The following is a 23506-nucleotide window of genomic DNA, read 5'->3' as shown; positions in this document are numbered from 1 at the left end:
ATTGTACTATTGCTGAGAGCCTTTGTGGTAATTATTTTATGTATATAATTGAGACCTGCTGCATCAGCACTTTAATTATCCTGTCTTGTACCTTTTGAATTGTTGTAATAAATCCTTATCAATTTCTAATTCAAATCTATAACTCATTTATTGAGCCTGTCCTTTATTTGTTGACTGTATTTTTGATATGCTGATTTTGCACCTTATCTTGGTACAGCTGTCCCAAAATACGATAATCAAATAGAATCAATTATCCAGTTGTAACACACCAGATGTCGTCTATGCAATATTCTGCCGCTGCAGTTTAGTATATATTGGATAAACTCTGCAAAAAATCCAAAATCAGGACCTGTCAACACTGGAGCAGACTCAGGTGTAATTTTACAACATCACCGTTGGTTGAACAATTCTGTGAAAAAGTATCATACCAAAGATGAACTTTTTTATCAAGTGATTTCAGTCATCAACATACCAAGTAGAGGCGTAAACTTTACTCCATCTTTGAACAAAGAAGGATTGAAATGGATCCTGTACTTTGGCACCTTGAACTCCAACCTGAACAAGATGAAGGACTGGACAACCTTATTGTAATACAACTGTATGATATGTCTGTGACTACGTTATATTCTAGCTTCATATTTTCAGCATGGAGAATTGTATAACTGGGTGAAAAAAAGCCATGTGCCTGCTCTATAAGTAATTTTCTTGTCTCCTATTTACCACTATCCTTTCATTCTTGGAGGCTTTGACCGTGGAATGAGGATTATGCTGTGCTCATCTGATAAACTGCTAAACTAATTTCCCTGGTGTTCCTTTGCTACCCATAGGGAGTTTGGCGCTCGACTTGCAATTCCCTGAATTCTGCTCCTTCTAAAACAGAATTTTTCTGCTGATTTGTCACTTTCTAGGTAAATTTACAGCAGTTCTGGCTTATCCTTTTCTCGATGTCATGCTCTAATTAGCCCTCACTGGTCCCTCTTATATTTAGTTTGTGACATTGGCAAAACTGAAGTTGGGCATCATGATTTGCGGCCCACACATATTTGGATCAATATTTGACCACCCCAATTGCTTTCTACCCATTCTCCTTGACTGGTAAGCTCTTCAACAACCAATATGACTCTTGTATTTTCTTGCTCCCCACTGGATATCTCGTGTACCTGTGCATCCTATTCTGTCCCCTTTTCTCAGATGTACCTGCATCACCCAACCGAAAATTGTTCTTCTAACTGAAAACTGTGGTAAAAACCAATAGGACACTATTGTTAGTACATGGTTACAATGATTTTTATGCTCATTTCGCTGTGCCAGCCTGTCTTTAATGTATATTTATGTTTATTATTTTTATTTTTTGTATGTCTGTTTTATTTTAATCAGCACTATCTCGGTTTGACGTTGAATTATTTGTCCTGACTATGAATCCACCATTTGTGGATGCTCTGTCACTACTTTCTGCGTTGTTTGACATGAACTAGGGCCCAGGGGGTGACGGATAATGTTTTTATTTGGGGAGGGGGGGGAAGTGGCCCATCTCCCCGAGCTGCTGAGAGGCCCTAGGCACACCAACCCCCATGGCAGAGTGAAAATATTCCAAAAATAAAAGGGCGGGGGGCACACAGGCACCCTCCTCAGGCTGTGTTCAGGCCTGGGGAACCCATCCCCCAGGGCCCTATGTTATTTTTAAGGGGAGGGCGGCTCTCCTCCCCTGACCATATTTGGTCCCAGGCACCCCATCTCCCAGAGCTCACCGGATTTCGAAGGGGAGGGTGAATGCGGTCCCCCTCCACAGGTTTTTAGGGCTCGTCCTATTCCATTCTGCAAGGAATGAATAGGAGGAGCCCTATTGGGGCTAAACTAAGAGCTAAACTAAGCTCTTGAAAATGCGGATTTTCAGAAGTGCACGAGACCTCGATGAGGTCTCGTGAACGCGCTTCTATCCGCCCGAGCTGCCTGCCTCCACATCAAAGCCATCTGTTGCTTTGCGCTCGGCCTCAGGCCAGCATTTCTCCTCCCCTAATTATTCACTGCATGGCCGGCCGGCACATCAAAGGCTGCTGCTCCCGTTTGTGTCGTTTTTTGTTTTTTTTGTCCCCTCTTGGAACAGACCTCGCCTGACCCCCTCCCTGTTCTCACAGTGCCCGCCTCCCTGCCCCCCAACCCAAAATACCTCCGGATGATGAAAGGCCCCTGCATGCTACCAAGGTCTCTCCTGTAGGCACCCCCTCCCCTCACCCCTCCCAACAACCCCCTGTCCGTGGAGGTGCCTTCCCCTGACTATGGAAGTGCCTTCCCAGTGCGTTCTTTCTTGTTGTTGGAATGTTTACCATTCATTGCAGTATTATCCTTGTACCTGTCTTGGGCACTCCGTTATAACTTGCCCACGTCACTTTCCTCTTGCATTACACTGTTTGCTACCTCTCATTTTATCTGCTTTAGATCCTTGCACAACAAGTACCACCATTGCCTACGTAACGTTTGTTCTTGTGTTTTAGCGTCTGCACTTTATTGCAGTATCAAACCTCTTCTTGTACTTTGTACACTTTTGTACCCTGCACCCATGTCCCTTATTCCTCCTACCATGTACCGTTTGCTACCTCTTGCATTTGTGCCCACCATCGTTGTCCTGCCTCGCAAACTTAACCCTTCCTCCAAGCAAATTCCGCGCTACATAAAAGGCATTAAGAACTCTATAATCCTGCGCTGCACGCATCTCAGCCACCCTTCTCCTCCCTCCCCCACCCACAAGACTGCACCAACCTCCCAGTGCGTCCATCGTATCACCCGCCCCCGAGGGGCCCCCTGTTTAACTACGGCTTTGTTTCCTGTATAGCGCCTCCTTCTCTCTCCCCCCCCCCCACCAGACAGCACTTCATGCAGTTATCATGCAAGTGAAATAACATTTGCATAACATATCATTTCGACCTCTGTGGAAACTGGGATTTGCGGGTTGTTCAGAAAACTATTTAGCAACTCGTAATGAGGGACAAAGCCAAAATATTCCTTTTCTGACTGAAACACTGTGGACTATACATATGCCTTCATTTAGTTAGTGTTAGAAATTCCTGCAAAAATAACTCTTCTTTGTGGCAGAGCGCAGACATCATGCATATCCATATTGAAAGTTATGGTGTAATGAAAAGTATGAAAAACCCAATCACTACTCCTCTCATTATTCCCCTCCTCAAAACTTCTTTTCCTTCCGCAATAGCCCTACTCATTCTTTGCTAGGCCCCCGACTCTTCTACCTTCTATCTGCATTTATCCCCTGCGCGCATCCTGTTCTTCCTCTGTTCCTTGTACCACAGTGAGCAGGACTCCTGCTAATGTCCCGAAGTTTTGTACCCTTTTTGTTCTGAAGTGTGTGCCATTTATTGCAGTATTGTACCTCTACCTGCACTTTGTACGCTTCTGAAACCTGCACACATATCACTTTTCCTCCTATAATGTACCGATTGCTACTTCATGTATTTTTGCTGCTCACCATTGTCACTATTCATTCACGCGACTCAACGTTGCCTTCCTTCACCTGTAATTTTCTCCTCACGCAGCCTTAATGCTCCCATCGCGACGCGCCCCGCCAACCCACTGCAAAGTCCGCGCTACCAAAACCAACAAACAAACTATCACCCCGTCTCCCTACGCATCATTCTCCGTACTCTGGCCTCAGCAACCCCCTTCTCCACCCCCACCTGTCCCCTCGGCTAACTTGGTAGAGATGCGGCCACGCCCGGGCTCCCCCCTCCCAGGACTCCCTCCTCACAGCCCTGCCCCCTCGCACTGCTTCAACCCCTCCCCTGGCCACGGCACTTTATTAGGGCCCTAACCCGACGCACATGCCCTTGTGCGCACCGTGGCAGCCTCGATCTATCTCGCCCAACGTCCTATTCTTGGCCCATTGGGCATCCTCCTCTTCTCGCTTGCCTGGCCCCTTCACCCCGCCCCCATTTGGACATCCGACGCCGTTGTGTTGCTCCTTGCCTCCCCCCCCACCCCCTTATCTCTCGCTCCCTGCTGTGCCTGGTGGATCAGCCTCCACCCCCCCCCAATCGCCAGCCCGTATATCGGCCGTCCTCCTTGTTCTCTTCCTAAACATTCCTTCCTGCTGATGCCCCCCTCCTTGTCCCCCTTTTCCTTGTCCCTGCCCCTACGCCGTGTCTTCCTTGACCGCCCCTTTTTATTTGAGTTTGTGACCCATCCCCCCCCACTCCCTTTGGCGCCCTTTCTGTCTCCCACCCCTTTTTAGGGCTCGTCCTATTAATCCCGCAAGGGATAATAGGAGGAGAGTATTGTGGGTAAACCAAGGGCTAAACCATGGGCCGGATTTCATACAGTGCCTGTGGAGCAGTGAAGTGGAAAGCGCCTCCACATTAAAGCCATCTGCCTCCCTCCCACAGGCATCTGAAGCTTCCCCCAGCGTGCGCTCGGCCTCAGGCATTTCTCCTCCCCTAATTATTCACTGCCCACGGCCGCGTGCGCGCTACTTTCACTTAGTTTGCTTTGGCTCCTCTCCGCCCACTTCATTTAATAGCCCTCCCCCAGCAGGTCTGGCTGCAGTGTAGAAATGTCCCCGCCACACAATGCCGATAGAAGACTGGTACTTTGTTGAAAGATTCTCATATTGGAAAAAGGAAAATAAAGCTGCACAAAATTTTGTTCTAGTGATTTTTATAAATAAAGTAATAAACATTGCTGTATAACTTAAACAATTCAATTGTTACAAAACTTTGAATATAAATCTGCCCCATATCAGCATATTCCCATTCCGGTTGTAGGCATTTACCAGAGAACCTACTTAAAAGTTGTCAAGAACCCAGGAATATGCTCAACTCCACATCACCGTTCAACTCCACATCACCGCTCAACTCCACACCACTGCTCAACTCCACACCACCGCTCAACTCCACACCACCGCTCAACTCCACACCACCGCTCAACTCCACACCACCGCTCAACTCCACACCACCGCTCAACTCCACACCACCGCTCAACTTCACACCACCGCTCAACTTCACACCACCGCTCAACTCCACATCACCGCTCAACTCCACACCACCGCTCCATCCATCCCCCCACTCCATCCATCCATCCCCCCACTCCATCCATCCATCCCCCCACTCCATCCATCCATCCCCCCACTCCCTCCATCCATCCCCGCACTACATCCGTCCATCCCCGCACTCCATCCATTCCCTCGACTCCATCCATCCCTCCCCGCCCCACACTCCATCCCTCCCCCGCCCCACACTCCATCCCTCCCCCGCCCCACACTCCATCCCTCCCCCGCCTCACACTCCATCCCTCCCCCGCCTCACACTCCATCCCTCCCCCGCCCCACACTCCATCCCTCCCCGCCCCACACTCCATCCCTCCCCGCCCCACACTCCATCCCTCGCCCACACTCCATCCCTTGCCCTCTTGCCCTGCCTCTATCTCTCACCCTGCCTCTATCTCTCGCCCTCCCTCTATCTATCTTTCACCCTCCCTCTATCTATCGCCCTCACTATCCATCGCATCACCACAACATCAATCAGGGGCACCACAACATCACTATGCGCTACCAGAGCATCACTGAGCGCTACAGCATCACTCGTCGCCGCCACAACATCATTCAGAGCCACCACAGCATCAATCTGTGCAACCATTCAACAACAACTGATTCAAATATGTTCTCTCAATGTTTCAAACTTTATTACAAATGTCACAAAAAATGTTAATATTTCACTTCTGTTCTTGTATTTTCATCACAATAAAATACACTAAACATAATCTTCCAAAAAGTTATTTGCAAAAGTTTAAGCTATTGCCATTATAAATTACAATAACTTTTATTTAATTATTAAACATTGAAAAAAATACAACCCATTGTTATTTTTAATATTAATACATCTAAGTCATGTAAATACAACACATATTGCATTACAAATGCTATAGGTGTCACGTTTGCAAAAGTTAACACTATTGGCATTGTAAATGACAAAGTTATTAATTTAGCTATTTTCAAAACAAAAACATAAATAAAAAATGTGTCATTTACAATACTAATACCTCTAACTTTACTAATGCGAGCCCTATTGCATTGCAAATGCTTGTGTTTAGCTCTGGGGAACACATCTCCCATGGCCGCTACTATTCAAAACAAAAATATGATGTGGCTGCATGGCCCCTTCCTGAGCATTCTATGGCAGCGGGGACCCCATCCTTGGGGCTGGCTCACTATCTGTGCCCAAGGGACCCCACCCACGGGACACAGCGTTTCCCTGCGCATACCACAGCAGGCAGGGAAACCTGTGTTTGCTCGAGCATGGAGGGAGCATTTTTTAATCTCCCGCCACGCAGGATCAAACACAAATTCTGCCCCTAGCAGTCGGGAGCTTTGAAAATTCTCCCACCATCTGGGGACCAATCTCTCGATCTGTTTCTGTTACTCCCTTAGGGCCGGATCAATTCCCACCATGGGGCGCCCACGCAGTGCACAATATTGAACATGGTGTGTGACCTGAGTGGGCACCAGGGAAACTATCTTAAAATAATGAGGGTCCAAGGAGAGAGGGTTTAATGGGCTGGAAATGGCTAGGGGAGTGGGTTTGCGTGGTCCCCCTCCACTTTAACGTACATAGTTGCCCTTATGGGATTGGGTCCTCAGGGCTTTTTAAAGGCTTGTGGAGGGAGGCCATGTAGCCCCCTCCCCTTTTAACAAATATATACAGACCTGGGGGATGGGGTCCCAGGGCAATAATAGGCTTTGGGAGGGGGCTGTGTGACCCCCTCTTCTGTTAATGTATATGTACAGCCAGTGGCGGCTCGCGCAGGTAAGAGCGGTAGGGTGGGCCTGATTGGGGGGTGGTGGAATTGGTCAGACGACGGGATAAGTAATATTAAATAAATAAATAAAACCACATACTTTGCGTTTGCCGCACCGCTGACGCGTCGAGCGCAAAGTGGTTTTATTTATTTATTTATTTAATATTACTTATCCTTTCATCTGTTGAATTCCATCAACCCCCACCCCACCCGCCTCACCGCTCTTTACTGTGCAAGCCTCTACTGTGTACAGCCCTGAGGGATGGGGTCCCCAAGGCCACAATAGGCTCAGGGAAGGTGGCCATGTGGCCCCCCTTCCCTTGAAAAAAAATGGCACTGAGGGATGAAGTCACCAGCACCTAATGAGTCTCATGGAGGGAGCATCAATACCAACAAGAGAGAAAAGGCATGAGTTGGCACTCCTGTACCCCAGTCAATTCATAAACAACAACAGAGGAGTGACTACGTGAAAAGCTACTTAAACAAAATGTGCTCAAAAGAATTGTGATGTCTATTTTTGTGTCTCTATACTGTACGTATACATGTGTGCACAAAACGTCATACACACACCCACATGCACAAGCAAGAAGTACTTTATATCTATATCTCCCCTAAAGGAACCAAACCCCCCCCCCCCCTTCTTTTGAGGAGGACACCTCCCAAGGGAACTAATATCCCAAGTATTTCATAGGAGGGAAGAAAATATCTTTCTTTTTTGTGAAGGACCCTCACTCACCACCAGTTGGTGACATGCTTCATCATTGGGTCCCCGCTGGGGTGGCCGAATACCCCCCCAGCGTGCTACAACGCCTGATTACAGCGGAGCGGGATGTGGTGAGTGCAACAGTGCCCAAATTAGAATGTGATTATAACTATGTGTGCAGAATTTAAAAAATGCGAGATTGTAGCCTTTACAAAAATCTTTAATAATGGCCAACCTGCATTGGATTAAAAACAAAGTGGACAGACTACCAAGGTTCTGTGCTAGGGAACCTGAGTCCTTTAGAAATAAAAAATGGTCAACATGTTTCTGCTGGTTTAAATGCAATTTGCTCAGCATTCGTCAGGACCTATCAGAAAAGTCCTCCAGTGGTGTACGCGCGCTAAGGCGCACCCTCCCGTGAGGCTCTACGTGTGAAAAAATATCTTATTTGATGGATATCACGGTCAGTATCCGTGGTTATTCACTGCAATTTGCAGGAATACACAAAAAACCTGTGGAGAGAAAGAGGACAAATAATAATACACATTGACATACAATTACAATTAGTTAGGTCAAATGTGTTATTTCTTAGTGTATGGCCATAAAATTTGCATAGTATCAGGAGATATCGAAATTAATGCTCCCTTTACAAAGACTACCAGAAGGGGGCCATCCAGCTAGTATAGGGTGCTTCCCATGATTATTGGGTACAACACCATAGGCAGAGTTAGAAATCTGACCATCATGGAGAAATTTACTTCAAGCGCTACTGTTCAAGCTACTTCTCATCAATTAAGTATGGTTAAATGCGAGCATTATTTACTTAGCTCGTCATTGCCATTTAAATAAAACAAACAGAATATTTGTAGATTTTCGTCGAGCGTGGTAATATGCCTGAATCAGACATAGGGAGAACCAAGATAAACCCCCATAACAAGGAAGTTAGTGGCAATGTCGCAATGATCACAAATAGCAACATAACTCACTTAACGAGTGAAATAGACTCGCCCCTTCGGTGAGGACAGCGCGGGTTCACTTCACGCGGTGTCTCTCTGAAGAGGAAAAAAGGGGAAGGAAAAAAGAGGTGCAATGAGCCCTCGGATAGTAAGTGAGCGCCCGTACTGTTAGTGGCTCGTTTAATGGATAAAAAACGTACTTAAGCACTCGCGACTCCCTGCGGTATACCTGCTCTCTCGGCTGCTGTCTCCCGGAAATGTAGGAGTTGGGCAGGCGGAGGCATTATATTTCATTTTACAGTGATACGCCGGGGCCGGTCACATGGGTGACGTGACGCTACGTAACTGCCGCCTGGTCGGATGCCTTAAAGTGACAGTTACTAAAATTCCTGTCCTGAGTTTACCCCTCCCACCAGTTCAGGGTATAACTCTGATACATCGGTAGACTCTAATACAAGTGGTTCAAGCACCGATAGTACTGGGAGAAGGGGCAGAGGAAGAGGCAGAAGTAGAGGAAGAGGGCGAGGCCAAGAACAACATGTCAATGAGTACCCCCTCCCAGGTTGGCAAACACCATTCCCCCAACAAGGGATGGGACCATATCATCCCAACCCTTTTCAGAACTGATGCTGTAGTCGTATGGCCCAGATTGTCCTGGTGTTCTGACACAGTTTATCTTCATTTAAGTTGAACATTGTTTTTGTTTCCAGCCCAGGATGCACTGCTTAAGCGTCTTTTTTGAACAGTGGGCCTTCATCCTTGTAACGCTTGGGCACAACACCGAGGGACAAACAACTCTATTACTAAGCAGTTTACGCTTTATAGATGACTGTGTTTAGAAAATGCATTAACGTTCCCTGTGTTATTACCAGAAAAATGCAGATATTAGGTTCACCAGCCTCGTTAAATTCTCTTTTCCCTGTTGATGAATGTCGTTTAGACTATGTGGTCACCTCACCTGTGCTAAAAAATGGGGGCGGAGGCAGAAAGTTGGCCCTTCGCCCCTCCTCTTACAATTAACTACTTATGCATATCCAGATATTGCTTCATGTGCTTGATGGAACATGTAGAAAAAGCCCTATGAAGTCCTGTGGCTTCCTGACAGTCTATACTTTTCCTGTTAGTAGAAGTGTCATGAAACAATGTATTTATTATTGAAAAAAGGTAGAGGAACCAGTCTTATGTTGGAAATAGAAGTGCTCCTTTCTATTTTTGTTCATGCTCAGTTAAACATACTTAAGGGAAAGGACTAAGTAAAGGTGTCATCACTTTTTTCTCACTCCTTCACTTGCATTCACCTTGTCATTTTCCTCAAAACGTGCGATCTTTTGGAATTCCCTTTCCTACTATCTCACTTACATATTTCCTTTTCTGTGTATCAATTTATTGTTAAAAACTCCAGTTGTCTACACAGTTGTCTCTGAGACTGCTTCTTTTTCTTTATGTATGCCACGGTGTGACACTGTGTTTAACAAGTCAAGCATAAGTTACACGCCTGAACTGTGACCGACATCCCTTTCATGTAAAGATAGCTCAGTGAGATATGCTCTACCTGTTGAGATGGGTGCATATATATGTGTGTGTGTGTAATCTGCAAGCTTCACACTTAGTCATTCATCCTTCTGAAGTAGATCCACTGAATAGTAACTCTTAGTATTTACAGTGCTTTAAAAAGACAAAGTCCACAGTTAGCAAGCACTATAAAACAAGTTATCACGTTTTATGGTTCTAATATTTAAACCAGTCATAACACTATATGAAGTGAATTGTCTAGGCGCAAATGTTATATTCACTTATTTGCATCAGAGTAGGAAGGCTCCCTTGCTGAAATTCAGATCGGGTATTACATCTGACTTACAGCAGTGCCAGTTGAGGATGTGGGTGGGGCCAATAGAGTAAGTGGGCAGAGCCAGCAGAAGTGGGTGTGGCCTCCAACAAAAATTTGAGCACCTGGACTTCAAATTTTACAAATTAAGCACTGTGGATACGGCAGGTTTGTTTTTTTTGGGGGGGGGGGGGGGGGGGGGGGGTTACATAATGCAAACTCGACCCAAAGGTATCAGAACGCTTTACATGAGCACCAGTTGTGTTACAGACGGACACATTCATTTTGTGAGGCACAGGGAGATTAAATGATTTGTTCAGAATCACAGGATGTTAAGCATTCCTGCCAAGACTCAAACCCAGTTCCCCCACCCAGCTTCGAGATTTAGCACTTAATCCCTTAGGCCAAATCAATGGAGAACAGTTGCGAGACTTAGCATTTTACTACACCCCTGGTGATAGCCCATTCCAGGAGTAAGACATTCTATGTGACTCGTCCACCATGTCTTTACTAGTGCAGGCTCCAGTAAGCATTATTCCGTTGTCCTCCCTGTAGGGAGGCCCGTGTTGTTAAGGCCGCCCTTGACAACACTTAAATATTGCACTTCTTGCTAAAATCAAATGAAACTGTGTTTGATCACTTACCCTGTGTCAAATACGTTTTTCTTTAACATGCCTTAGGGCCTTTCTAGTTCGTGTGTGCTTGTGAGGTGAGGCATCGGGTGACAGCCCTGCCGGTTGTGGCGAGAGGGTTCGCTTATTCACTTCCCCCGACCAGCATGGGGAAATGTCAAAACATATGCACGGGAGACTGGAGTGGCAGCCTGTAAGAAAGTAGTCTTGAAGAAAGCTTGTAGTCAATCATTTATTAGTAAGCGGCACAGCAACAGATGAGGACAGCCAGCGCAGAGCAGGAAAGCCAATTAACTGACTCAGATGGCTTGCAGCACACAAAGATTCGAATAGAACAGTAAGAATCTAAAACATAACAAGGGCATTTAAAGATACAGGAATTAAATACAATGTCATAAAGAATGTAACACATCTCCCTCAATAAGAAAAGAAAAGTGAAAAGGTACAGATAATAAAAATGAAAAAAACAGAGAGATAAAGAAAGAAAAGGAAACGACATAGAGAGAGAAAAATGCATTAAGAAACACAATCAGCAAATCTCCTTGGCAAAGATTTTGGACGTGAAAAAGACTTAATTCTAGAGGCAATAGAATCAGTACACTTGCGTTGTGGAACAGTAACCTCATTATTACGAATATCAGGACATTTAGCAACACGCTTGATGTTCCACAATTTGCCATCTTGTGTGATAACGCTGTTAGTGAAGAGCTTAACAACTTTCATAGGCTTACCAAATTTACCTGAACATTTGGTAAGAAAACCTGGTCTCCTAATTCTAATCCAATCTCCCCCAGATAAATCAGGATTTTTGGTATTCCACTTACTATCATACCACTCTTTAGTTTTTCCCTCAAAACATTTTTACAATCAGATCCTGACTTAATAACATCAGAGATGAAACCCTTCAACACCCTGTTGAAACGCTCAACTAAACCATTTTCATGAGGTTCATAAACAGAAACAGTGTGATGTATAATGTTCTGTCGTTTGAGGAAATCCCCCATTTCTAAAGAAGTCAACTGAACTCCATTATCAGAGACAAGGGTTGAGGGACAACCTTCTCTTGAAAAGACTTCTTTAAAGAATTCAATTACATTACACGTTGAAGCAGTAGACACAAATTTGACCTCAGGCCATTTAGAGTGGTAATCAATGAGGACAAAAGCATAACGAGAATCTGAGGGTAGACACATAAAAGGACCAGAAATATCAAATGCTATCTTTTTCCAAGGATCAGTGGGCCAGGGTGTAGTCTTCAACGGGGGAACATTAACTTTTAACATTTTCCCACTACCCATACAAACCAAACACTCTCTTACCTTCCGATCAACCATGCGATCCAAGCCTGGCCACCAAAAATAATTCCTTATTAAACGTTTCATAGCAGACATACCTGGATGCATTCTGTGAGCCAATTCTAAAATCACTTTTTGCATGGCAAATGGTGGAACACATTTTCCAGACTTGAAAACAAAATTATTTTCTAATTCCAACTCATCATAAACTTTAAACATAGGCATGAAATCTTCTGTTAAGTTTTTCTTGTCAGGCCAACCTTCCAAAATATATTTTTTTATAGACTGTAAAGAAAGATCCTGATTGTCTGCAAGAGCCCAAGATTCTTCAGAGATATCTTCAAACGTACCCAACAAAACATCTTGTAAACATGTGACAACATCAGTGTTATCAGAAATATAATTTGAAGAAACTTGGCAAGGAAGACGAGACATGAAATCAGCAATGACATTTTTTTTTCCAGGAACATATTCAGGTGTGAAACAGTACTCTTGTAACCTAGAGGTCAATCTGGCAATACGTGCAGTTGAATTCCACCCCCCACCTGGAGAAAGAATATTCACAAGGGGTTTGTGATCTGTTTTCAAAACAAATTTGCTACCCCAAATATAGTTCCTGAAATGTTCAATCGCCCAAACACACACTAACAGCTCTTTCTCTATGACAGCATATCTGTGTTCACTTTCATTTAAAGTTCGTGAAGCAAAACAAACATTCCATTCTTCTTTTCCAGATTTCTGAGACAAAACTGAACCAATACCATACATGCTTGCATCAACAGTAATCATACATGTCTTGTTTAAGCAGAAAGGCTTAAGTGTGGGAGCATGCAAAATCTCCGATTTAATATTATCAAAAGCAACTTGCTGTTCACTACCCCATTCAAACACATTACCCTGTCTGAGAAGCTTCCTAAGTGGTTCCATTTTTGCTGCAAAATTGTTAACAAATTTGCTATAATATTCGCACATACCTGCGAAAGAAAGCAACTGTTCCTTGTTGGACGGAGGAGGAGCATTGCTAATACCTTCAACATTGGATTTTTTAGGTACTACACCATTACCAGATAACGTGTGACCGAGATATTCAACAGAGTCTTGAAATAGTTTACACTTACTAGACTTTAAAGTCAAACCCCTTTTCCTCAGTTTCTCACACACACAACGCAAATGTAAAACATGTTCTTCAGTGGTAGCAGAATAAATAAGAATGTCATCTTGGAAACACTTGACGAATTGATCTACGTCCCTCAAAATGTTAAACATAACCCTTTGAAAAACAGAGTCTGCAGATGCCAAACCAAACGGCATCCTAGTATATTGATACAGCCCTTGAGGAGTGATGAATGCTGTGAGGCACTTAGAATCCTCAGTCAGGGGAATTTGATGGTAGGCAGACCTTAAGTCGAGGGTGGAGAAAACTTTAGCTCCCTCCAACATAGAAATAACTTCATTTATGTTGGGAAGAGGATGACAATCCACAATAATTGCGGTGTTTAAAGCTCTTAGATCGACACACATCCTCAAACTTTTATCAGGTTTTCTCACCAAAACAATGGGAGAAACCCACTCTGCCGACTCAATGGGTTCAATGATACCCTCTGAAACTAAATCATCCAAATTTTTTTTAAGTTCTACTCTAACATTTATTGGAACCCCCCTTAACCTGTGTTTGACGGGAGTAACACCCATTTTGAGTTTTATTTGATGAGAAAAATCTTGTATCATTCCAAACCTGTCAGAAAAAACATCCTCAAATTCTGATTTAACCATGTCAGCCTTTCTTTGAGATACAATTAAAGACACTTTGTCACACTCAAACGTTTGATCTAAAGACACAGGATCTTTAGAGCGGGGATTGAGTATAATTCCAAATTTCCACTGGTCTTTCCAACCTACAACATTAACTCCCTTAACTGCCACATTGCGCGTTCCAATTGTAATTGTGATTCTATGCGAAAGTGTGTGGAGGAAGTACACAGCTGTCAAAATATAGACATGGAGAAACTATAAGTAAATGCTGTGCTTACAGTTGAAAGAGTGTGTGTATGATGGAATAGTGAAATAAAGGAGATGCAAAGAAGTAGGAAGAGATGCAAAGAAGTAAATGGCCATAAGTATCTAACATGGAGAGGCTGCAGAGGAAAGTGGTGTGAAGGGAAGAACAGGAGTAATTGAAAATGGGAAGCCTATTGCCCATTCCATAGACCTTAATCATGCTTAGTTCGCAATTTCGAATTTTCAGAATTTAAGTATTTTCAACGCTAGTGATTCACAATAAAATCGTTGTTACTCATTTATCTTAGAGAGCTACAAAGGTTGATGAAGCCAATAGTCATGGCTTGTTTGCGGCATATGTCCGTAGTTGTATACCGCTGAAAGCATTAACAGGATGCTCATAGAGAGGAATGCTCACAGAGAGGCACCAAAATCCTGGTCTGTTGCAGCTATGAGATACATAGGATTTTAGTTTTTAAGTAACACCATTTATTACGTAGGCCCCACCTCTTGAAAAGGAACTATTTATGCTTCTATGGCCATGTACCCTTTATAGCCCACCCATCCCTACATATTTTTTTTTATCGCATTTAAATCCTACGTCAGGCTGCGAATAAGATGCTGGCCATATAAAAGGCTAACTAACTTCAGCTTGTTAATAACACGCTGGTCAAATAAGAAGCTAACATTGCAGCCGCTTGCTCTGCTGAAACGTCATATTTGTTTTGGCTGAGCTAGAACCGCCCCGTGAGACCATCCTCATTGGTCGACGCTAGTGCCACTCTAATGATGTGCCTGCGCCTGAACCAGGAGATTACACAAGCCACTCGTGAGTCGTGACTTACAACGAGGGAAGGGAGTCACCGGGGCTGGCGGAAGTCTGCTTCTCCGCTGGCTGGAAAGAGAGCATGAAGCCTCGGGCACTCGCCGCTCATACTGAAAGGACGTCGCTCCACTTCCCTCGCTAGTGTTAAAGAAAGGACACCCTCACGTGACCCCAGGGAGACGAAGAACCGGTAGGTGCTGCAGGAGCTGCCAGGCCGCTGCAGAGCACGCATACTCACCACAGCTGCGATCATGGCTTCTGTCACACACACACGACACACAGCAGTGTTTTCAGGCTGCCCGACATTGCGTACAGCATGCCTACAGATTTCGGCAACATCGACAATAAAAATCATTACATGCAACATTTCTGTTTACAGATTGCCGCTTGCTAATGCTATGCAGAGAGCACTGACGGGCAAAACTTAGTTTGTATAAATCACTTACGTAAGCAAAATACTCCTGATGTATTTGGAAACCACGTTGCTAACGGTATTGCCTGCTTTTTTTCATATTAGCAATGAGATTTGGTGCTCAATGTATGTTTACCTAAAACATGTATGTCGTCATAGCTGCCAGGTTTTTACCCATGTCGAAAAGGAAGATCATCCTGGAGTCATTCTGGATTCATCTGATGATTACAGTCAGGCTATTCCTGCAATTATCTGGGGAAGTCATCCCAAGCCATCCTGAAGTATGCCTGTAGGACGAAAAATGTAAATGTGATGACGAACCTAGACTCATCACAAAAACTACAGTAGGATGGTGTTCTGATGATGACTTCTACTGGCAGGGAGTGATTACCTTTTACAACTCCACGAATACTAATTGACAACTCAAGGATGGGTTCTAGCTAATTAAAGGATGACTGTCAATTATTCCAGGATGATCCTATAACCGCTTCAGGATGAAAGTGGATTACTCTGGAATGATCCCATGACAATTTCTGGATGAGTGTGGATTATTCCTGGATGATCCTATGACAGCTTCAGGATGGCTATTGATTACATCAGAATGGCCCCATTATATTTTCAGAAAGAGTGTTGATTACTCTAGGACATGGGTACTCACAAACTTTCTCTCGGGGGCCAAATTTACAGTGTGGTTTGTTTCCGAGGGCCGCACCGGTGGGGGTGGGGTCAGTGGGGGAGGGGGCGGGCTAGATCAACAAAAAAACCTATGACCATGAGGTTGATCACAGGTCCCTGCAGCGGATGCCTTCTTCGACTGCACCACCACACCCGGCATACACACATCTATCTCCCTCTCTCCCTCCCTCGCTCCCTCTTTCTCTCCATCCCTCGCTACCTCGCTCTCTCCATCCCTCGCTACCTTGCTCTCTCCATCCCTCGCTACCTTGCTCTCTCCATCCCTCGCTACCTCGCTCTCTCCATCCCTCGCTACCTTGCTCTCTCCATCCCTCGCTACCTCGCTCTCTCCATCCCTCGCTACCTCGCTCTCTCCATCCCTTGCTCTCTCCCTCCCTCTCGCTGCCTCTCTCCCTCCCTTGATCCCTCTCTCCCTGCCTCTCTCACTCCCTCCTTCTGTCTCCCTCCCTCTGTCTCCCTCCCCGCCCACACTCCCTCGCACACACTCCGTCACCCTCACTCCCTCTGTCACCCTCTGTCGCCGCCCTCCCTCTGTCTCCCTTTCTCTGTGTCCCTCTCCCTCCCTTTCCCTCTCCCCTCTGTCTCCCTCTCTTTCCATTCCTCCCTCTGTCTATGTCCCTCGACCTCCCTCTGTCACCTCGCCCTGCCTGTGTGTCAGCCCCGGGTGAGACAGCTTCCTGACACACACAGCCGCCCCCAAGCACTTCACAGGTCGTTAAAGGCCATTTGAATGCTAATGAGGCTTTGTTGTATTCCACCTCATCTTAGGCCCCTGCAGCTCCACTCTGGCTAAGTGAGAATCGCCCGACCCTGGCCCCCACAGAGCAGCAGAGACTCTCAGAGTCGCGCTGCAGCGGACAATCTTTATAAGAAAAATAAAATACATTGGTAGGATGTCTGCAAGGTTCGTGGGCCGCCAGGGAAGGCTTGCCGGGCCGCCCCTGGCCCGCGGGCTGTACTATGAGTACCCATGCTCTAGGATGACGTGGTGAAAGGGAGGCATGTTTTTGTCCTTGATATTTGGATTTAAGCGGGGACACCAAACAAGTTCATTTTCGCGTTCTGATGCGTCATTTTTAGTTGTGGATTTTTGATGAAGGACACTAGCCATCCCTGCTAAAAGGGCCAGGTTTTCAAGTTTCTGCAAACTCATCCGCGAACTTGCATCACCAGGCTGAGAAGTTATGCTTTCAGCATGAGCTTTCTTACCAACTCTTATATAATCCAGTCCACTCTGCTTGGCTCTTTTGTCCTTGCATCTTTTCTCTGCAATTTCTTCCTCTTGTAGTTCGCGTAACCCCCTCTTAAGTCTACCAGCGCTTCCCCGATTGCCACAGTCCATTAACATCTGCTTTTCCTCCAGTGCCCTTTGAAGTAACACCTGTTTTAGACCCTCTGTTGTGGCAGAATAGCTTGCAATTAGCTCTTGAAAAATATCCTGAATCATTAGACACTGTTTCTTCACTAAAAAAAAAGCAAGAGAAAAAAAATATTTACATATAAACTTCAAAACAGATAAAAACACATTGACCACTTGCAATATATATTCACGCTCTAGCCATAATATTTAAATAAAGAGGTATTGATAATAAAGGACAAATGTACAATCTATCCATAACCAAGTAAGCAAGTTTTCCTTAATAGACAGTACACATTGTAAGCCTGAACTTGAACCTCCTGAAAAAAGTTGCCTAAATAAAATAGTTTATCCAAAAATGGCTGCCTTATAGTAGTGTCACAAGCTAAACGTTTCAGTCCTTTTCATAAGTGTTACATTTGTCTCTGGAGAGCAATCCAAGGCATATGTGGGGACATGCATGTTCATTTTTACTGTCCATTATTGGATTAATTAATCACAAATGTAGGTTTTTACTGAAACAGGTTGGTAATTTGTACCGTTATCCTGCAGTTGCAAACTTATTATAAAGGTTTACTTATTGTGCTTACCAGATGATTGGAACAGAATCATAGCTTTAAAATCTCTCTCTTCGGTGATTGGCCGACAAGCTTCATCTAGATTTTCGACCAGCCATTTACAAAGAACTTCCCCGGGATTGTCCAAAAGCAGGAAGTCACCATCTTTTCGAACACACACAGAATGATCGCAAGTGAAAAACAGGACGTTGAATGAAACCATGATTATGTCCTGCTAGATATAAAAATCAGGAATTAGTTTGTATGTGGTTTCAGAGGTAAAATACAAAGCATATCAAACTGATTAACAGATTTAATTGGAGAAAAGCACCCCAAAAAGTACACTGACCTGGTGCAATTTCTATCTAATATGCCTAGATGTTGGACTACAAAGAAGTGTTTTGGGCATGCACTGAAGGCCATTGAGGAAATTACCTAATATTCAACTTTATTTTTGGAGAGCCAGAGTGTATGCTTAGGTCTTGCTGCTCAGGGCATATAGTAATAGCAAAGTAGAGGCATTGTGAGAGAAATAGAAGAACTATCAATAAGTGAACTTTTACACGGGGTTTGTGACGGGAAAGTTACCTATCCCCACAGATGCATAGGGAGTCAGATGCCTGCTACCCTCTGCCCACCGGCACCCCAACAAGAAAGGACAAGCGTTAAAAATGCAATAGGTTTCACCTTTTATTAAGCTAAAGGTATTAGCTTTGCTAGTAGTACATTAATTGTGCAATATGTAACGGCTTTATAAATGAAACAAAAAGTCATTACAATGACAAATACATAAAGCAAAAGCATTGGCATAGCCAATAGGTCTCCCCTCTGGGACCTTATAAGTGTTTTGCCAGAGTGGCAGATGTAACAAGACCGGCTTCATTTATACAGAGATCTTAGCGGTCAAGGTAAATTAGCGCAAACAGGGAATACGTAATTGGCCCGGTCTCAATAATATATACAAACGAGTTAAAAACATTGCATGCACATGGAACGAAACCAGAATGATAGCCAGTTTTGCGAAAGTAGATATTGCAAGATGTTGGAATGCGTCTGACTACGTTTCCTAAATAGGGGGTAAACCTCAATCGCCACAGGCAACCAGCCCTTTCAATTACACAAATAGCAAACAAAATAAGGAACCAGCATTACAACGGCTAAGTTATTTGAAGCATTTATCCTTATGCTTTGAAACGCATCCATGAAAACTGCCAGTGTTTTAGAAGATGTGCTGCTCTGCACACTACACAACTTGGGGAACGTGACCAGGATTCAACAATAGAGCACACATTCATTTAGTAATGAAAGCTCACTACAAGTTGAAAGGACACAAGTAATGCTCAACAATATACAGTATTCACATAAATAAATGCGTTTAGCGATTGACAACTTTTCAGTAGATCGAAAACTGTTCCATTTGGTCGAGAATCTAGAATACACGCAGGTGCACTTGGAACCAACATGGGACCTACAATACACGGGTAGTGATTTATTTTTCCTTACGGCGAAGAACTTGCTGTAAAACACATTGTTTAGGCTTTTTGCAATTTTCCACAACTTACACAGGCACGCACTACGTCACACAAAAATACACATGCTCAAACACAAAAGGTGAATATTAAACAAGCAGGCAGGCTGATACAGACAAACATCAAACACACATAATGCACACACATTGCAGCACAGGCATTCATTATAACACGTACGAAGCACACACATGCAGGGAGCTGCGTCTGAATTTGGCCCCTTAATGAAAACTCGTGCTTTCCGAAAAATGAGGAAGCTGGTCTGGGACGGAAATTGAGCAGCTGGGACCGAGAGCGGAGGATCGATGCTGCTCTTTTTTAAGAAAGGCAGCGCTATGCATGGGGGCTCTGACCCAGGATGGGCGCGTGCAGATATAGCGTGGAGCTTGCCCCGATGGACTGCAGCACTTACCTGAGTATACGCTGGAATCGATTAAGGAAGTGGAGTTGGGAAAATAAAGAGACCGATGCCAATCCATCGGTCCCTTTTCCATTGCACTCACGACGGTCTTCGATCTTGCTGCAGAACAATGACGTCACTTCCGGTGCTCCCGGATGTGCGTAAGCTTTTGCAAGAGGAATCCTCCGGCTTCAGATATATGCAAAGGTGAGAGAGCTGCTCTCCATTGAGGACCTGCGGTTCGAGTCCCTGCCAGCCGGCAGGCAGACTGTTGGTTTACAGTAGGTGATTTTGGTATTGTGTTCGAGGCAGCTGTGCTTTTTAAAAATGTATTGTAGTATTGTGATGGAGTGAATTCGGCAGTCACAATGACGACAAAGCTTGTTTTCCTTTGCAAGACCTATTCCTCGGGCCATGAGAAGGTCAGTCCGTAGTTGTTTAATGAGTATAACAATTGGATTCCACTAAACTATGAGGCAGATTTACAAGAACCTTGCGCCACTTTTGCGTCACTTTTCCCATGTTAAAAGTGGCGCAAGGGGCTTGTAAATCTGCCCCTATGTGTTTATGGAAATACTCTATGAAGGAAGTGCAGCCTGGGGGTACAGAAAGTATCATTTGCAATCACAGCAGCGCCTCCCTGCTTTCCGCATTCATAAACAGTTTGGGGGTTTGTAGGGCTTTTGGATTTTAGGGCGTACATGGTCATTTTAGGGTTGAGGGTGGGTTTGTGTTTTGGGGGGCCAGGTGTAATTTAAGAGTTTAGAGCATGTTTGGGTTTGGGGTGCGAGGGTTAATTTTAGGGTGTGTTTGGGTTTTAGGGTACAAGGGTTAATATTAGGGTGATTTTGTGTTTGGTGTGTAAGGGTTAATTTGGGGGTTCAGGGTGTGTTTGGGTTTTGGGGTGCCAGGGTTAATTTTAGGGTTTGGGGGTTCAGGGTGTGTTTTGGTTTTGGGGTGCCAGGGTTAATTTTAGGGTTTAGGGTGGGTTTGGGGTGCAAGGGTTAATTTGGGGGTTCAGGGTGTGTTTGGGTTTTGGGGTGCCAGAGTTAATTTTATATTGGGGATCAGGGTGTGTTTGGGTTTTGGGGTGCAAGGGTTAATTTGGGCGTTCAGGGTGTGTTTGGGTTTTGGGGTGCCAGGGTTAATTTTAGGGTTTAGGGTGTGTTTGGGTTTTGGGGTGCAAGGGTTAATTTGGGGGTTCAGGGTGTGTCTGGGTTTTGGGGTGCCAGGGTTAATTTTAGGGTGTGTTTCGGTTTTGGGTGCAAGGGTTAATTTGGGGGTTCAGGGTGTGTTTGGGTTTTGGGGTGCCATGGTTAATTTTAGGGTGTGTTTGGGGTGCAAGGGTTAATTTGGGGGTTCAGAGTGTGTTTGGGTTTTGGGGTGCCAGGGTTAATTTTAGGGTTTAGGGTGTGTTTGGGTTTTGGGGTGCCAGGGTTAATTTTAGGTTTTAGGGTGTGTTTGGGTTTTGGCATGCAAGGGTTAATTTGGGGGTTCAGGGTGTGTTTGGGTTTTGGGGTGCCAGAGTTAATTTTAGGGTTTAGGGCGAGTTTGGGTTTTGTGGTTCAAGGGTTAATGTTGGGGTTCAGGGTGTGTTTGGGTTTTGTGGTGTAAGGGTCAATTTGGGGGTTCAGGGTGTGTTTGGGTTTTGGGGTGCCAGGGTTAATTTTAGGGTTTAGGGTGTGTTTGGGTTTTGGGGTGCAAGGGTTAATTTTGGGGTTCAGGGTGTTTTTGGGTTTTGGGGTGCAAGGGTTAATTTGGGGGTTCAGGGTGTGTTTGGGTTTTGGGGCTCCCAGCTGCAGGAGGTCAGACCTTTATCTGCAATTCATTGTGCAATTATCCAACAGTTTGCATTTTTCTGGAAAACTGAAACCAAAGTGGTGGACGTGCTCTTTAAATAGACAAGCAATTCCTGTTAAAATCACCAGACGCAAAAACATCTTATTGAAAACACAATAGTACCTTTGAAGTATTCAGATGCTTATTTTCAAATCACCACAAAGTCATTAGGAACAATGTCATCTTGTAAAGTTATCGGAGAGTCATTTACAAGTCATCCTCAGATCATCAGGAATAATGACACCTTCTGAAGTCAGCATATACTAATTTTCAAGTCATCCTTAAATCATCACGAATAATGACACATACTAAAGTCATCAGATACTTATTTTCAAGTCATCCTCAAATCATCAGGCTGAGCTTCTGCAACTCGCTGATGACTTCAAGAGCTTGATGATGTCTGATGACGTGTAAATGACTTCTAAGGTAGTTTGATGATCATCCAATGACTCTGGGATGGCTTCTAAAGTAATCCTGTTTGACCTGGGTAGTTTGCCTATGTGTGACATTTCTAACTTTTCAGCATGATTGTGTGACATTTAGAGGCTTTTTGCGCCACACTTTGAGTACTAATGGAGCACGAGAAAAGCAAAGAAGCTATGTTCATGTTATGACAAATGTCTGCATTTGTAGCCTTTGGTGCAATCCAATGTTTAGAAACAACCTTTACACTCTCTGAATAGTTTGCGCTAGGCCACTACCCTACTAACCTGAATCCACAGTGCTCATACCTAAAATGCCAGGTCAGGCAAAAGGTGTCCGTTACATAAGACAGATCCATTTAGAATGTATTTGATGGACTTACAACTTTCCGAATCTCTCCTTCCACCACTGGCACCGTACACATATTTATTGGTGGAGCTGGTATTTGCATTGGGGTATGCATATTGGTTTAAGGTTTCCCATCCTCAGAGAGAACAAATGAAAATTGTTCTAAACGACCATAGTCAAAGTCTAAAGTCACCAAACAAACACAGAAGTAGCACCCAGCGGGTAATGTACTGGGGCATAGCAGGACATGAGGTAGGCACACTGGCACAGATAAAAGTGTATGTCCGTGATGTTAATTAGTGGGACTATTACAGGCAAGATGAAACCTTGACCATGATGGTTATAGTACAGCTGCCTGGAAATATTGTATTGTATTACAACATTTATAGAAAGCTTACTATCCTTACGTGGGACACTAAAGTACTTCCATTCATGGGTAGCACACTACACCGTCTAGGGTGTGTGGTCTTTGTTTTGATTTGTTGTGGGGAGTATTTCCATGTCGTGTGTGATCACCACTGAGGTGCAGTTATTGTGTTATGGATTTTATGTGGGGCAGCTCTGCAGGTCCTCTTATGGTATTTGTTATGATCATAGTCCACTAAGCTGGTTACTTCACTGTATCGTCTATTCTGAGACATTTTGTTTAACGTATATGGTCCTCAGCAGACACATGTTGGGGGGTGAAATGGTGGAGAGTTTTTCACGATTCCCAAGGGAAGTACTCACTGATGAGTACACACATCACAAAAATATGTAATTGTTTAATAATAACATATTAAAAGATTTTTGCATGAATCGCATAGTGTGCTATCGATGTAAATATGAAATATGTAAATAGACCACATTTAACAAAAAACGAGGTTATGCCTTATTATTGCTAGAGCTCAGAATTAAACAATCATTGGCAGA

The 23506-nt window shown here is 44.3% G+C and overlaps 2 protein-coding genes across 6 annotated transcripts in view; one reads left to right on the top strand and one right to left on the bottom strand.

Annotated features, from left to right (window-relative positions):
* Positions 1–16726: 16726 nt before the first annotated feature.
* LOC147731172 (uncharacterized) lies at positions 16727–20105 on the bottom strand. Of its 2 annotated transcripts, none has more exons than XM_086956162.1 (3): positions 19997–20105; positions 18092–18293; positions 16727–17608 (listed from the first exon to the last, which is right to left on the bottom strand). In XM_086956162.1, exons 2-3 carry the CDS (start codon positions 18279–18281, stop codon positions 17103–17105), a joined length of 696 nt encoding a protein of 231 aa, XP_086812288.1. In that variant the 5' UTR covers positions 18282–18293; positions 19997–20105; the 3' UTR covers positions 16727–17102. The 2 variants fall into 2 exon arrangements, with proteins under 2 accessions (XP_086812288.1, XP_086812289.1); XM_086956163.1 differs by having other exon boundaries at positions 18092–18290.
* Positions 20086–23506, top strand: part of GPR155 (G protein-coupled receptor 155) — a 283844-nt gene continuing 280423 nt past the window's right edge. For 2 of the 4 annotated variants that reach the window (XM_086956160.1, XM_086956161.1), the window contains exon 1: positions 20125–20265. The gene's annotated coding sequence lies outside the window, so the exon portion shown is untranslated. Of the gene's footprint in view, positions 20266–23506 lie in introns of all 4 variants that reach the window. The other 2 variants (XM_086956156.1, XM_086956159.1) reach the window with 2 other exon arrangements.

This window comes from Lissotriton vulgaris, chromosome 2_1 (assembly GCF_964263255.1).
Source record: "Lissotriton vulgaris chromosome 2_1, aLisVul1.2, whole genome shotgun sequence".
NCBI lineage: Eukaryota > Metazoa > Chordata > Amphibia > Caudata > Salamandridae > Lissotriton > Lissotriton vulgaris.
Note: the sequence above shows the minus strand (reverse complement) of the source record. Positions and strands in the feature narration are given on the sequence as shown.

Coding starts and splice junctions, on each gene's coding strand:
- LOC147731172 (XM_086956162.1), bottom strand. CDS start 18,281: ATGGTTTCATTCAACGTCCTGTTTTTCACTTGCGATCATTCTGTGTGT. Junction 17,609..18,091: donor GATTCTGTTCCAATCATCTG/GTAAGCACAATA, acceptor CTTTTTTTTTAG/TGAAGAAACAGTGTCTAATG.